This window comes from Equus asinus, chromosome 18 (assembly GCF_041296235.1).
Source record: "Equus asinus isolate D_3611 breed Donkey chromosome 18, EquAss-T2T_v2, whole genome shotgun sequence".
Classification (NCBI taxonomy): Eukaryota; Metazoa; Chordata; class Mammalia; order Perissodactyla; family Equidae; genus Equus; species Equus asinus.
Genome location: NC_091807.1, coordinates 36,378,372 through 36,394,854, shown reverse-complemented (window position 1 = coordinate 36,394,854; position 16,483 = coordinate 36,378,372). Strand labels below are relative to the sequence as shown.

Genomic DNA, 16,483 nt, shown 5'->3' with positions numbered 1-16,483 from the left:
ACTGGTGTGGGCGGCGGAGGGAGGAGGGAGAGTACAGATGTGTGCACACGCATGCACGTGTGCACACTAATGTATATGTGCACACCTGAAGAATCTGTGCAAGGACCCTGTAGTCTCCCTTTAATCACCTGACACTGTGTACCTGTAAGTTAAATATTTGACAATGGGCAATTCTCTGACGTGATTGTGAGAGAGCATAGGATGTATGACGATTGAGATGTATAGTTAACATTTACGTCCCTTATTTAATTGCACAGCTGGTCTTGCTTTTTATGCAGCCTGCTGACCTACTAAGGTTTACTTAACAGCTTGCAGGGGTAGAAATAAGTCCTTCCTGTGCTCGGCTGCTCATAATTGGCAACATGGAGTGTGTGAGGAAACAGCACTGGACTTGAGAGTGGAAGCACCGAGCTTGAGCCTCTGTCCACCCTCGGCTGGCATCACGACCTCAGTGAGTCACTGACTCGGTCCCTACCTTCGTTTCCTTGTCTTAGTCAGCTTGGGCTTTTATAACAAATACCACAGGGGGAGGCTTAAACCACACACATTTATTTTTCACAGTTCTGGAGGCTGGGAACTCCCAGGTCACGGTGCTAGGAGGTCTAGTGTCTGGTGAGAACCCACTTCCTGGCTTTTTGTTGTATCTTCACTTGGTAGAGAGAGAGAGTTCTGGTGTCTTCATTCCCTTATAAGGCACTAATCCCATTTGTGAGGGCTCCATCCTTATGACCTAATCACCTCCATGACAAGACCACACCTCCTAAACCATCACATGAAGGATTTGGGCTTCAACCTGTGAATCTGGAGGAAGACACAAACATTCAGTCCATACCATTCTGCCCCTGGATCCTCGAAATTCACCTCCTTTTTACATGCAAAAATCCATTCATTCCATCCCAATAGTACCGCAAGTCTTAACTCATTCTAGCATTAACTCTGAAGTCTAAAGTCCAAAGACTCATTTAAATGTCATCTAAGTCAGATATGGGTGAGACTCAAGGTACAACTCATCCGGAGGCAAATTGCTCTCCAGCTGTGAACCTGTGAAGAAGACAAGTTACGTGCTTCCAAAGTACAATGGCGGGACAGGCACAGGGTAGGCATTCCCATTCCAAAAGGGAGAAAAAGGAAAGAAACAAGGGGTGATGGCTTCCAAGGAAGTCCGAAACTTAGCAAGGCAAACTCCGTTGGATCTTAAGGCACAAGAATAGTCTTCGTAGGTTTAATGCTGCATCCTCCAGGCCCACTAGGATTACAACATCACCGCCACTGCTGAGTGCGGCTGTGCCCGTGCTGGGGCCCTCTGCAGGGACCCCACCCAGGCGGTGGTTCTCTTCATCAGAGTAGACCCCAGGGATCTGCCAGGTGGGCGTTTGATGGCCACAGCTCCAGGGGGGTCCCCGCCCCCAAAGCTTCAATTACAAAGGTGGTGATCCTGCTGATCTCTGAATGTCCTTCAGAGCCATTCTTCCCTTTTCTTGAAGAATAACACAAGTTCACAGCCAAATAGCTTTATGGTCCTGCTTTGTAGAATCTGAGTTCAACAGCCTGCCTTGGTTCTATCCCATAAACTGGCAGCGTTCTCATGGGGTGGCTGATTAGGCTCGTGTGTTCACACCCAAGCTAATCTCCTGATCAAATGGTTGCCGGGCAGCATCCTCCAGTGTCCTCACCCAAATTTGCTTTCTCATTTTTGGGGGAATATGGATAGCCTGAGAATTTTCCAAATTTTTAACTTCTAGTTCCTTTTTGCTTCATTCTTTCTTCAATTCATTTCTCTCTTCTTGCATTTCACTATGTCGGTAAAGTCAGTCAAGAGGAACCAAGCCACGCTTTCAACACTTTGCTTAGAAGTCTCCTCAGCTAAGGATCTGATTTCATGCTTGCAATTCCACCTTCCTCAGAACACTGGAACACAGACACAATTCAGCCAAGTTCATTGCCACTTTGTGACCAGGATCATCTTTTCTCTGTTGTGCAATTCTGTATGTCATTATTCGCGTTCTCTAAGAAGATGGGGCTCTCCCCAGCTCTCCTCTTTTCTTTCTGACCTCTCACCAGAATCACCTTTAGCAAGGCAACATTGGCTTTTTTTCTAACATCAACCTCAAAACTCTTCCAGCCTCTACCCCGTTCAAAGCTGCTTCCGCGTTTTTAGGTATTTGTTACAGCGTCACTCCCATTTCCTTATGCTAATTTTCTGTGTTTGTTCTGGAGGCTAGAAGCCCTAGATCATGGTGCCGGCATGATCAGGGTATGGTGAGGGGCCTCTCCCAGGTTGCAGACTTGTTTCCTCACATGGTGGAAGGGGACAAGGGAGCTCTCTGCAGCCTCTTTTCTAAGGGCATTAATCCCACAGCCTAATCACCTTCCAAAGGCCCCACTTCCTATCCCATCACCTTGGGGATTAGGTTTCAGCACATAAATTTGGAGGGGACGTTCAATAGCACTTGGATAGTTTTTGACAAGAAGTCTGCTGGCATCCTCATCTTTGTTCCTTCGTGTGTGTGTCTTTTCTGCAGCTTTTTTTTTTCTTTTTCTTTTGCTGAGGAACATTTCGCCCTGAGCTAACATCCATTGCAAATCCTCCTCTTTTTTAACCCGAGGAAGATTGTCCCTGAGCTAACATCTGTGCCAGTCTTCCTCTATTTTGTATGTGGGACGCAGCCGTAACATGGCTGATGAGTAATGTAGGTCTGTGCCGGGATCCGAACCTGCAAGCTGGGGCCACCAAAATGGAGCATGCCGAGCTTAACTACTACACCGTGGGGCCAGCCCCTCTGGCTGTTTTTAGGGATTTCTCTTTATCACTGGTTTTGAGCAATTTGATTATGACGTGCCTTGGTGTGGTTTTCTTCATATTTTTATGGCTGAGGTTCTTGGCTTTATGGATCTATAGTTTTCATCAAATTTGGAAGATTTTCAGCCACTATTTCCTCAATCATTTTTTTCTGTCCTACATCCTTCCCTTCCTTTAAGCGATTCCAGTTTTATTTATGTCGGGCTGCTTGATGTTGTCCCATAGCTCACTAAGGCTCCTTTAAGTTATATATTCTCTTTTCTCTCTGTGCTTCATCTATTAATCTGTCTTCAAGTTCACGAATCTTTTTTTTCTACGAGAGCTAATCTATTAATCTAATCCAGTGCCTTTTTCTTCTCACACATTATAATTTCATTTCAAGTTTAACTTGGGTCTTTTTATATCATTCATGTATCTACTTCAATTTTTGAGTGTATACAGTTATAGCTGTAATACAATTATAATAACTTTTCAATGGCCTCGTCTGCTAGATATAATATCTGTGTCAATTATGGGTCGATTTGGATTGATTGAATTGTATTTTTTTATGAGTCATGTTTTTCTGCTTCTTCACCTTCCTGGAATTTTTTATAACAGCTTTTCTGAGGTATAATTCACATACCAAGAAATTCATGCTTATAGAGTGTACGATTCAGTCATTTTTAATATATTCACAGAGCTGCACAAACTTCACCATTATCTAATTTTAGAACATTTTCATCATCCGAAAAAGAAACCCCACACCCGGTAGCAGTTTCTCCTCATTCTCTCCCTCCACTACCCTGCCCCCAGCAACAGCTAATCTGCTTCTATCTCTGTGCATTTGCTTATTTTGGACATTTCTTAGAAAGGGATCATAAATATGTGGTCTTTTGCGATTGGCTTCCTTCACTAAGTATAATGTTTCCAAGATTTATCCAAGCCGTAGCATGTATCAATACTTCATTCCTTTCTATTATTGAGTAATAAGTTGTATGGATACAACTTATTTTGTCTATCCATTCATCAGTTGATGGCTATTTGGGTTGTTCATATCTGGAAATTTTTTATTGGATGCCAAACATTGTGAATTTTACCTTATTGGGTACTGGATATTTTTATTTCCATGAATATTTTTGACTTTTGTTCTGGGATGCAGTTGTTACTTAGTGTCAATTTAATCTTTATGAATCTTGCTTTTAATATTAGTTAGGCAATACCCATGTGATGTCCAATCTAGGGCTAATTATTGCCCATCACTGAGGAAAGACCCTTATGTACTATATCTAATGCTCCATGAATCTTGAGGGTTTGCCCTCTGTCTGGTGGGAACAGGCACTATTCTGTGTAAATGCTGCGTGCTGTGACCTCTGATCCTTTCAGGTGGTTCTTCCCTGGCCTCGGATAGTTCCTCACATGTGTGCACAGATCCACTCAGTTGAATACCCCAGTGGGACGCTCTTTAGCTCTCCAGAGCTTTCTGTGTAGCTCTCTCCTCCCCGGTACTCAGTCCTGTGAACTCCAGCTCCCTACTAGTCTCTCAGTTCTGTCTCCTCAAGTCAGGGAAGCTGCTGGGCTCCTCCTGGGTTCCCTTCCCTGTGTCATGGCCTGGAAACTCTCAAAAAATGTAAACACCCTCCAATTGTGGGTCTTGCCTCATTTGTTTCCTGTATTTCAGAGATGATCGTCCTTCCTTAGTGGAGGAACAATGCCTTTGAAACTGTTGTTTCATATATCCTGCATGTTCTGTGGTTGTTTCCAGTAGGAGGCTAAATCTGGTTCTTGTTACTCTAATTTAAGGGTTAGATTTAAAGGACCCCTAATTTAAAGGATTATATTACTGATTGGTGGCTGTCAAAGCTGCTGCATAGAGAAAGGTAGACTATGGGGAGATAGATGTATATGTATTCATATTGCAAATCCAGCCTTCCAGAGAGGGACTAATGGTGGCTTTGGTTTCTTATGATAGATGATATGTTAATAACCATTCCTTTAGGAAATCCATTTGTGCCATTTGCCTCCTTGAATGTGGGAACATTTATGTCTCCTCTCACAGGTGATCAGCGAGTTTGAAGCCTCTCCTGACTCATTTTCCTACAGAATTCCTAACCTGAGTCGGAATCGTCAGTACAGCGTCTGGGTTGTGGCCGTGACTTCGGCTGGGAGAGGCAACAGCAGCGAGATCATCACCGTAGAGCCATTAGCTAAAGGTGTGTCACTGTAGAAAGGACCTCCTTTCCCACTGTCATTTGACTGTTTTTAAGTCTCTATTTAATCCGAAATAAAGCTTACAAAGGCTTAAAAATGAAGTAAATCAGAACCTCGCATGTTACCATATTTCAGCCCAAGAAAAAGGGTGGCTGCTAGCTGGCACTGGGCTTTTGGGCGTATCAGAAAAGAATCCTCCTAGAGGTGTGGGTGGCTCTACAACTTAATATGTCTTTTGGGAAATTAAGAAAAGGAGCCCCCACTCACCTCTATGGGTAGATGAAAATCGCTACATAGCAACTTCCCAGCAAGGTCTACTTTCACCAAAACCAGGTACCATACTTCTTAAAGAGAAATGTCTGTGTTTTGGTCTATGGAATTTGGAACCTTACAAGTATAAGGGGATAATTAGCTCTTCTTCTGTTGATAGAGTGCTATAAACAAAGACCTTAAGTAAAAGTGGGAAGTTGGAGTCAACAAAGAACAAAAAGTCCCTAAAAATGAATAGAATGTCTTCCCGTTGAGATGTTAAGAGCACGTATAGGCACAGAATATTCTTATTCTACTTCTGGTCATTGCTACCACCCTGTGCACAGGGTCCCCCTGAATTAGCACTCATCATGATCAGGTGTACCTACATCACAATTCCAGGCCAGTGGGAGCTGCCCCATTATTTTGGACTACACCACATTGGCCATTTGTTACTCATGCGGGTTCTAGGTGCCTGAAAGAGAGAGTGAGCTTTCCAAGATTGCAATTTCACCTCTAAGTGCTCTTAATAACATGCTTATTAGTGTGATAGCTGAGAAAGAGAGAATAAAATACTGAGGGAAAAAGAGAATAGTGTCACATTTTAAAAACAAATACAGATAGAAAATAAGCATGTTGTTGGTAAGGAAAACAAATTGGTGGATTTTTTTGTTTTTGTTTATCATACTCTTTGATCATGATATCGAGCCACCCCTAACATACACTCTCTAACATTTGAACACAATGATTATTGATGGGCATAAGGACAGCACTGTGGGATTAAAAACAGAAATGCAACATAAGATGTAGGATTAACGATGGCTAGACCTCCTCTCCTTTTGTGTGTTCGATGTTATATCTCCAGACATAGCCAGGAATGTCCTGGCTGATGTTGTAGGAGGTGATATACTCAAAGGGGCACAAAAGAAAACTGGCTACTTCCCCAGGAGTACGACTTGTCTGGGGAAATTAAATGTCATTTGGCCATTTCTTAAATCATTTTGAGTGCCTATTGTATGTCAGGCATTAGGCTAGGGACACAGGGGTGATATAGTCGAGGAAGCCTGACCATTGAAGCAGATATCCCTGTTTCCCTGGCTTGACATAGTAACACAGGCCAACACAGATATTCCTGGACAGGTGGCTCATTCCACATGGTGACTCAGGGATCCAGGTCTCCTCCACCTTGTGATTTCAAGTCCTGGGGTCCTTCATGTCCAGCCACATAGATGGAGAGAGAGAGGGCATGGAGGCTGGCAAGAGAGGTTTTCATGGGCCAGACTTGGAAGCATGGTCATCAGTTTTACCCACATTCTGTTGTGTAGAATGAAGGCTTGAGCCCTAGTGATTTTCAAAACAGAGCTGGGAAAGGAAGCCAGGGTGAATGTCAAGAAGGAAAAGGAAACAGGGTTTGGTAAGCACACAAGAGTCTCTTCTAAGGATTATATATATATAAATGATGTCTACCTGCCCTCAAGGATGAGTGCAGTTACATGACAAGGGAAGACAATGGTGTTGCAACATGAGAAGGCCTCCAGCTGAGAAAGAGGGTAGCATGTTGGAGGTCCAGGGGGTCTGGCGAGGGGAAGGCTCTGGTTTTACTATTTTTTAATATGTCAGCTAGCAAGACATGTTTGTAGGGCAATGGAAGGCTCCAGCAGAGAGGGAGAGGTTGATAACACAGGAGAAAGAGCGATGGCCACAAGACCGAGGTTTGCTGGAGGAAACGCAAGTGAGTTTATAGATTTGGTGGCAGGAAATGCAGAGTTCCCAGCGGTGTCTTCAATTTTCTCTTTCAAGTATTAGGCAATTTAGTTGCGGGGGTGGGGGGTGGGGGTGGAGGTGGATGGAGGACCAGAAATTTGAGAAGAGGAGGGACAAGAGGAAATCATCATTGCAGAGAAGCAGGAAGGAATTCACTAAGGAAACAGAAGGACCGGCAGGGAAAGCTGAAGAGTCTGGTGTAGGTTGGTGATCATGAATGCACAATGGTTCCCAAATCACATGGATTTCTCCAGAAATGTTCAGCTTCTCATGCTCAAATGGGGTTCACGCAGAGTTAGGGTTGATCTAGGTGGATTTTCTGGAAAGGGGCTGAGCTGGGGAGTTCCTCAAGCATGGAGCAAATGTTCAGGCTGGCAGGCACCACTCGGAAGCCCCAGACACTGGCAAACCGTAAAAACAGAAAGGTTCAAGCTGGAAGGATGGGGCTCAAAAAGCAGATGGGAAATCGTCCCTAAGTCCTGGAATTAATTTTAAGGTTTATAACCAGCATATTTAAGAGCTAAAGCGGAATGCAATGGAATAGAGTCAAATAGTCTAGCCTAGACTTGAAAAAGAAGCAGAATGCATCATACACACTAAGTATTAATTTGCATAACTGTTTTCACGCGCACATCTTAATATGTGTGTAACTTCTGGGATTCGTGTAAAATATATTTCTTACAGTAGAGGGGACTCTTAAAAAGCTTGAAAGCCCCTAACTCTAGCTAGGTTTCACGAGTTCTCCCCTAGTTTTCTGTGAAAACATTCCTCATAAAAGGACAGTCTGAAAGGTTTGAAAGGGAAAATGCAAACTACCAATACCAGAAAGCCGGTGCTACCTGACCAGGATATTTCTCTTATCATGATGAAAATCCGCAACGTCAAGGACTGATAGAGTGGTCTCCGCCCTAGAATACTCCATTCTGTGGTGAAGGGTGCCATCCATGAGCCGTCTCGGAAGACCCTTCTCTAAGGAGGAAGAGCTTCTGTTTCCCCTGCAGGCAGGAACGTTGCTTCAAATACTTGGTTGGGTTTTGTTGTAATATTTGCTGCACAAAAATGGTCCAGCTTCTGAGCCCACTGGCATTTCCTCCTTCTCTCTGCTCTTGCCCACAGAGCTCAGAACAACAAAAACGGGAGTTGTTTGGTAGACCTCAATGACCAAGGCTTGTATTCTAGACCAGGATGACTCCATAATGAGTTGGCTCCAGGAAACCCACCTTTCCTGGAATTCCAGGGCTTTCCTGGGGAATTTGCCCCCTATGCCTGTTGGTCAGTCCAAACTCTCAAGCCTGAAGTGGTAGAGGGGTCCCAACACTGGTCCCATCTTTATGGGTCCAGAATCAGATTGCAGTCACCTTCCACTTGCAGTCTTAAGACCACATCTGTGTGCATCTGGCCATGCTGAGCTTGCAGATGGAGCATTGTAGAAAGTACTGTCCCAGTGTATGGCAAAGGTCAGGCAGATGATTCTGCTTCTGGAAGACTTGTGTCTTGGTGTCTCTGTCATCTTTTGTGTCTCACTCAAGAAGGTGGTTCTAGGAGCCTGTCAGTGCTGGGCCCCAATAGTCTTCAAAGAGGCCCCTGCTGACGCGAGTCCACCCTGGGCTTCTCCCCCTCTACCTCCTGAGCCCTCCTGTTACTTGGGGACTGTGCCAGCACCAGACACCTCTGCATGATGCTCCTGTTCAAGCATCTGAATCACTGTCCCAAGTAAATGGTTGTTTTTCAAGAGAGGGCACTCTGAAAATGTTCATTTTCCTTAAAGTTTATGCAGAAGATCAAGTTTATATAATAAAGTCAGGAAGGTACCACAAAACTGATAAATAGAAGTTGTTCCAGTTTTACTTCCTCCTGTCTTTGGGGGCTTTATGTTTTGTATTGTCTATTCTCTCAGATATGAAAAATGTATTTTAATGTGCAGTTTTTGCTGTTGAGATAAATTGCTTAATAAAGTGTTTTGAAAAATATTTGGGCTCATAGAAAACACAGCTTGGAGCTGCCAAGCTTATGAAGCCCCAAATATTTAATTGTAGTCAATAGAAGGGGGAAAAAATGCTACAATAGGAGGTTTTCAGCTATTTGTATGTTCTTACAATGAAAATCCCTTGTACACACCCGGACACCGAGAATAATGTTGAGAGGTGTGACGTTAATTGGCGGTGCTGCACTCGCCTTTTTTAGGGGTGTTGCTATAGTGGGCAAGGTCATTTTGGCCTCTGTGTAGACAAGTGGAGTAACTAGGCTTCTGCTGTTTGGTGCTCCAGCCCCCGCACGAATCCTGACCTTCAGTGGCACAGTGACTACGCCATGGATGAAAGACATCGCCTTGCCTTGTAAAGCTGTCGGGGACCCTTCTCCTGCAGTAAAATGGATGAAAGACAGGTAACCAGTAACCCAGTGTATGCCCTCAGTGAACTCTGAGAGATGGCATCAGACATACAGTGTTGGGTCCAGTGGTCGAACCTGGTATTCATTTACTCTAATGAAAGCTCCAGGAAACCTACTGACTGATTCGAGATAGAGGGGAGGTCAGGGTGCGGGGTGGATCTTAGCTTTAGCACTAAAAGGATCAGATCTATTGTGTCAATCCGCCGTAAATTCACAGCCTTTAAGTTTGTAAGAGAATTATTTCAAGGAAAAGAGTCTCGTCAACCCCATAATCTCTGTAAGTTTTCTGTGCCTTGTCGCCTAAATTTCCTGTACAACCAAGATGAATGTACCCAAGGTTATGTGAGACTTAGCGCCCATCTCTTCCCCTTCCAAGATAATGGACCGACTAACCCTGACTCAAATGCTCTGAGAAATAACTTTAAGAAATGCAATACATTAGCACTTTGCTAATACAAAATCTGATTTTCCATACTCAACAGTCATTATTAAAATAATAGCAGCTAAGATAGAAGGGAGAAAGTGGGTGAGAAGTATTCTGTCAGCGTAACTTTTTTAAATGCTTTCTCTCTATTCAGAGGAAGAAATTAGGTTATAAATAAAGGGTTGAGAATTCACTAATGTGCCCAGAGATTTGATTTAAAACGGATTCTGAAGAGTACCTATTTTCAAAACAAAAGCACTTGAAAGACATAACCTATTGAAATAACGGTCTTCGTCCAGTGACCACTTTTCTCATCTCTTTTAAAGTCAGTTAATCCAAAGGAAATAAGTATGCTCCTAAGGTCAAGTGGCATTCTGCCTGATTTGGGGATGACCCTAGATGACTGGACTCTCGCCACCGTGGCCTCGCTTATGACAGCAAGGAAACTCTCTTTATACTAGGGTCAGCTCATTGCCCTGTTGAGATGCTACAGTTCATTTCTTATGTCAAAATTGTTAACAACTATAACTTCAAATGAATCTACCAGAGGTCCGAAAATTTAGTTGTTCCTACATGATTTGGTCAAAATGGCACTTCTGTCCACAAGAGGATTTCCCAAAAAGGGGAAGTTACTGGTGCCTGCACAGTGGAGGAGAGAAAGGCCCACTGGGGCTATGGCAGTTATTGACATATTCGAGGAGCCAGAATCTAGGCCTTTGACACAGACCTCACTCCAATATAGCATTTTTTACAAAGTACAAAACTCAGCTATTTGATTGTTTTTGTCATATGATGATAGTTTAGTTCTTACTTAATACAAGCTTCCAAATGTGTCGTTTGCTTCAGAGAGAGTCTTTATGCTTTTCCCCAACCTCAGCTAACTTGGATTGTAATTTCTTTAATCTGTGCCTTTTTTTTCCTGTGAGGCAGTAACGGGACACCCAGCCTAGTAACGATTGATGGGCGAAGGAGCATCTTCAGCAACGGAAGCTTCGTTATCCGCACGGTGAAGGCAGAAGATTCCGGCTATTACAGCTGCATCGCCAATAACAACTGGGGATCAGATGAGATTATTTTAAATTTACAAGTACAAGGTACAAAATTTGGGGACTCTCTTTCGTGACTTTTTTTGTACGTATGCCTATATGCAAAGAGTAAAATTGAACAAACTTAAAAATCAGCCTTTATAAAGAGCTAATTGCTATTTCCATGTTACAAAAAAATACGTGTTCATTTTGGAGAGTGTAATTTAAAAAACTCGAAGAAAATAAAAAGCATTCATAATCCCAGAGATAACACTGTTTACAGTTTTGCATCTAGAGAGCTTAGTCTCATTTTTCTTTCTGTGTGCATCGCTAAGAAAGTCCTTCTTAATAACTGCCACTAATTGCATGGTTGACTCTATTCTATATAAGTGTAACCCAGAAAATACAAATAAAAATAAGTCTGAACCGAGGTCTTTTAAGGTCTTCTAAGTAACTAAATTGTTATAGGCAATGTAAGTAAAAAAGACACTGACTAAAACTCTGTGTATTGCTACAACATTTAGTTCTGTATTTAAGACAACGCACGTAATTTTTTCGTGATATCATACACAAAAGGTACGTGACAAATTCAAGATTTCAAATTAAAATCATATGTAAAATCCCAAATGGCCACTGATGGGGTTCAAATTTGGAACAGTGATTTTTTATTAGTGGAATCAAAACATATGCGTCTTTGGGTTTAAATGTTGTCACATTAATAAATCGCAGCAAGTAAAAATAAAATCAATATTGTCCTCGGTAGGAAGGGAGAAGAGGAGAAGAACCATATTTTTTAAAAAAACAATGAATAATTGATCTGGAATTTCAAGTATATTGAAGTCGGGAGCATTTCAGGGCATTTAAGAAGATAGACACTATATTAATGACTCTAAAGAGATAGGTCAATGTTTTATGCCTTCGGGTTAATATATCAGGCTTCTCTCGGAGGAAAGAGAAGGACGTTTTATGGGAAGCTTTCTGTATAATTTGGATAACCTGATTCCGAATTTCTTCAGCACTTCCATCCTCAGAGATAATCCAAAATAGTATTGAGGCTCATTGGTTGAAAGTATGTATTCTTCAAACCTTGTATGAACTCTCAAGGTCACATGCTGCTGCTTGGCGGCACGCCTCTGATTTTCAGAGCTGAGTGAGTGTGTGCACATGTGGGTGTTGTGTCTTGGGGGAGTAGTTAAAGTGGAAATTTTTGCAATTCTTTTCCCCTCTAGCCACTCTTCTCCTCTCCCTTTCACGTCCCTGAGAACAGAACAGCTAAGTGGATACCATTTATCTTTCTCGCTGGAATCATGGCAGAAATTCAGAGTAAAATAATGCATGCATCCTTAGTAAGTTTTAAAAAGATTTTAGTTAGTGATGAACAACTCAGAAATTCAAGAAGTCAATGAGAAAATGAGTTAGATATAAATCTAAATAGAAATGTGGTTGAATTTTCTTTAAATAATAGATTCGCTCTGTTCTCTCTCTTTAGCCCAGGATATCAACGAAATAGACATTTTGACAGAAGTGAATTGCATATTTTGGCAACCTAAAACACTTATTTAATAAATGGCTGTTAAAAATGATTTGGTAAATGACTGTTAAAGAGGATGAAGGATGTGAAAAACTAATTCTTGTTTTCTAACAACTGTTTCCTCTCTAGTTCCACCAGATCAGCCTCGGCTGACGGTGTCCAAAACCACGTCTTCTTCTATTACCCTCTCCTGGCTTCCTGGAGACAACGGGGGCAGCTCTATCAGAGGTAATAGAAATAGCTTGTCCACAATAGTTGTTTAATTGTCATTATCCACAGGCTGATGTGACACATCTTTATCAAATAATTATGTTAGTTTATTCCTCCAAAAAATACATTGCATAATTAATCCTTCCATTAACTAAACAGGAAACCATGCATCTATTTTTGTGGTATTTGTTGAAACTCATCATTCATCCAAGGAGTCCCGTTCACAAAATTATTATTGTGCATCCAGTCTGAGTGAAATATTAACAAATGCAGAAAAGAAAAAAAAACCAGCTTGGTTATCTCGCCTCTGAAATTCCGCATGCCGTTTCTTCCACATGTTGTCAACATTATCGTTCATTCATTCATGTGTTCAATCATTCATTCAAGTAACCACAGTTCCTGTTCTGACTTATAAAATAATAAAAGATGGAGAACCTAGAATTTAGATGGGAAATGACCTATTTGCACAAAGCTTTTGCAATTAGTGTATACTAGAAAAGGATAAAGGAAGTTTGTACTGAAGGATTGAGATAGCGTGATAATTCCAGCCTAAGTGGAGGTGGGAGAACATCATTCTAAGTAAGTTGTCGACCAGGGAAAGGGAGACAATCCAGAGGAAGAGACTGAAGATGCGCAGGAGTGCGGGACTAGGTGATGAAAGAGGTCCTGGATTGGGTGGGAGAGGATGGGGGGCTTAGATTTCCGAAGGCAGAGGACTTCCTTTCTTCCTAGAGAAGGGCAAGGTGAGAAGACGACTAGAAATATAGGGGCATTTTAGGGTGAAGCCAGTGGTATGCTGGACCCCCAGCTCCTTCTAGCTCATGAGATCGAGTTGTCGCATCTCTTCCCAGCTTCACACTCAGTGACTACAGCCAGGCTGGGGGTGTTTACACACCATGAAAATCAGAAATGCTACCAATCATAGCTCTTCTGTTTTTTAAGAGCTGGTCATTAAACATTTATCAGCATTCTGCTGGGTAAAGGGGAGGATGTCCCCTTTTATTAGGAAAGGAGAAGGTGAGATTATTTTTTGAAAATAGGTGGATGATTAGGGGTGAGGATTCTTTGTGGGTTTGAGGAGCGTGGGAAAGATTTGTAACAGCTGCCGTGTGAAATGCACAGGGAGTCATTAATAGATGAACAAAGTCATTGCCTAGTGGGAACAAGGCCCCAGCTGCAGAGAAATAGCACAGATTGTAGCGGGCACAATTATCACCATTTAATGACTTTCTCAAGTGATGCTGGACAGCTGGGAAGAAAAGCGGATCACAGGTTACCAGAGTTGGTCCTACCAGACCGGGGGATAAGTGTGGCCGGAAATCAGAAGAGTGAGGAAAACCAGACTCTGTATCGAAATGGTCTACCAAAAATTCTAGGCTAGTTAGAGAACCTTTTTATGGAAAAAAATGGGGCACCAAGGAAAGAGTTCAAGGGACCCCAGGACTCTAGGTTCAAGTGAAATGAAGTTTTGGATCCATTAGTGTGAGAGCTTAGTAGAAGTAGTACAGGAAGAGTGTCAGAGTGGAAGGTCTTAGAGATGAGGCCAATTTTTGTGATGAAGAATTTCCAAGCAAAGGCAACCGGAGGGCCCTGAAACACAGTGGTGGTCAAAGCCATTGGCATGAGGGCTCCCATTGCCAAGGGTTGGAAAAGCTTCCTCATAGTGGTTTAGACGATAGAAATTAGAAGGAAAATGCAGTCCCCACGGTGTGTAGGGCACCAAGGAGGTGTTTTGGGCAAAGCCGGAGTGGAAGTCAGGCTATGATGGTGGGAGCATGGAGTACACAGATCCATCACTCGTCTGTCAGGTATTAGAGGAGCTGCAATGAGCACAGATCAGGAACACAGAAGAGAAAATGAGGATCAGGGAGGAGGATGGGCCCCAAGGAGCCAGAGAGAAGGGAAGGAGGAAGGAGCAGGGAAGATACTGACCGTGAACACAGACGGAGGAATCAGAGATGGGCGATCCCCGCATGAGAGGCTCGGAGAAGACGTAATGTTGCCAGTGTGGGTTATAGAAGAGTAGAGTGTGGAAGTGGGAAGTGCTTTGCCTGTGTTAAAAGTGGGATTCCACAGGCAGGATAGAAGATACCAGTCTGTTGGTGTGAGGACACCATGCACTAGGTAGGCGAGTCCCGGGCTACCTGGGTGTGAACCCTTGGAGACAAGGACAGAGCAGACAGAATATTTTTGCCCCAGGAGAATCTTTGGAGAAACAGGGATGAAGGCTACAACAGGGAGGAATGTCTCAGTGACCACAGGGTCGAGGAGGGTAGGATTCAGATTCTGACGGTGGGGTGTGACTCTTACATATGGGACCCTAGAATGGTCACCTAACCTCTGTGGGCCTCAGTCTCTTCATCAGTACTGTGGAGATAATAATCGCTATTTCATAGGGTTTCATGAGGTAATGTAATGGGCTGAGGAGATGCTTGGCACGTAGTGAGTGCTCAGAAAATGACAGTTGTTGTTAGTAGTAAAAATAGAGGTACCAGTGGTCATGTGCAGAAATGAATTGTTGGAGGGATTTTTCCAACTAAGAAGAAGCCAGGTTACCATTGAAATGTTGAGATGGCTACAAGATTTGGAGCCGCTTCCCTTAGTAATTGTGGACTGAGCAAGGGACGGTCGAGGAGATTCCTAGCCCCATTGATAGCGTATCACTTTCCCTATCACTTTCCCAGAGCTTTGTTCTCTTAAAAATAACTCAGCTTCAGACCATGCCCAAGGATTCGGGCACGTGTGCTATCAAGGCCAGAAATTTAGTGTCCACTCTCTGCTGCCAGGTGCACCTTTTAAAAGGTTATGGTCAGAAACTGGTTTTATTTCCACCACACTATCCAGTAATACCACCATAGTAATGTCGGTGTGGCCTAAATACCTCACTCATCAATACGTCGTCACAGCACAGCCTGGGTTAAATTTCCTGGAATCAGGAAGAGTTCAAATGTTCTCTTCCAAAGATGCTCAAATTCTGAGAACTCCCATCTGATACAAAATACAGACACCAGTCAACGTCTGGTAGCAGGCAAATAACGCTCTTGCGAATATTTCCTGTTTTCTGAAGGATACATATTGCAGTACTCCGAGGATAACAGTGAGCAGTGGGGAAGTTTTCCAATCAGCCCGAGTGAACGTTCTTACCGCCTGGAAAATCTGAAATGTGGTACCTGGTATAAGTTCACACTTACCGCCCAAAATGGAGTGGGGCCCGGGCGCATAAGTGAAATCATAGAAGCGAAAACATTGGGAAAAGGTGCGTATGCCTTCTTGTTGTTTCTAGATTTCCTCTGTTTTCCAGATCGAAGGGGCATTGGAGTCACAAAAGATGCATCAGATATTTGCATGTTTGTGTGTTTGAACTTTATTGCCAAAGTGGGTTTGGCAGCTACAGCAAGGTAAAGAGAGAGTGGCGGGTCCTTACAGAGTATTCTGGAGCTCTTTTTCCTATTTCATTTCCAGGTAAAAATAAGAATATCATTTGAAAATCGAGGGCTTTGGTGCCAACATAAAGTGCCCAGGCTGGGCAGCCGTGAAATGTGACATTTGCCTTCTCACCTTCTCCTTTGCCCTTAGTCTCCCCATGTGCCCTCTATCTATAACTTTCACATTGCCCCATGGCCCTGCTTCTCAGGTGGGAATTGCCTGGGATAGATTGTTGACGCTTTTGTGGGTTGTTTTTTTAATCTGAAACATGGACCTTCAAGGACATGAATCCCAGGGGAATGATGTTCAGCGCTGAATTTTTGCCCAGTACACCTCAAAGAGGGAGAGATATAGCCACACACCAGTGTAAGGGGGAGGTGAAGAGAAGGTCTTCGTAGGTCTCGCTCTCACCTGACTCTTATCTGGTGGAGTGGGCTGGATGGCACGAGAGAGAGAGATGGCAAGGCAAAGGCGTT

The 16,483-nt window shown here is 43.1% G+C and overlaps 1 protein-coding gene across 4 annotated transcripts in view; it reads left to right on the top strand.

Annotated features, from left to right (window-relative positions):
* DSCAM (DS cell adhesion molecule) overlaps positions 1–16,483 on the top strand; it is a 687,554-nt gene that overhangs the window by 618,351 nt on the left and 52,720 nt on the right. For 2 of the 4 annotated variants that reach the window (XR_011495418.1, XR_011495417.1), the window contains exons 21-25: positions 4,836–4,989; positions 9,268–9,385; positions 10,742–10,909; positions 12,501–12,599; positions 15,649–15,837. Coding sequence is in view for 2 of the 4 variants with exons in the window: in XM_014839281.3 (XP_014694767.2) it covers positions 4,836–4,989; positions 9,268–9,385; positions 10,746–10,909; positions 12,501–12,599; positions 15,649–15,837 (724 nt within the window). In the remaining 2 variants the exon portion in view is untranslated. The remainder of the gene's footprint in view (positions 1–4,835; positions 4,990–9,267; positions 9,386–10,741; positions 10,910–12,500; positions 12,600–15,648; positions 15,838–16,483) is intronic. The other 2 variants (XM_014839281.3, XM_070488920.1) reach the window with 1 other exon arrangement.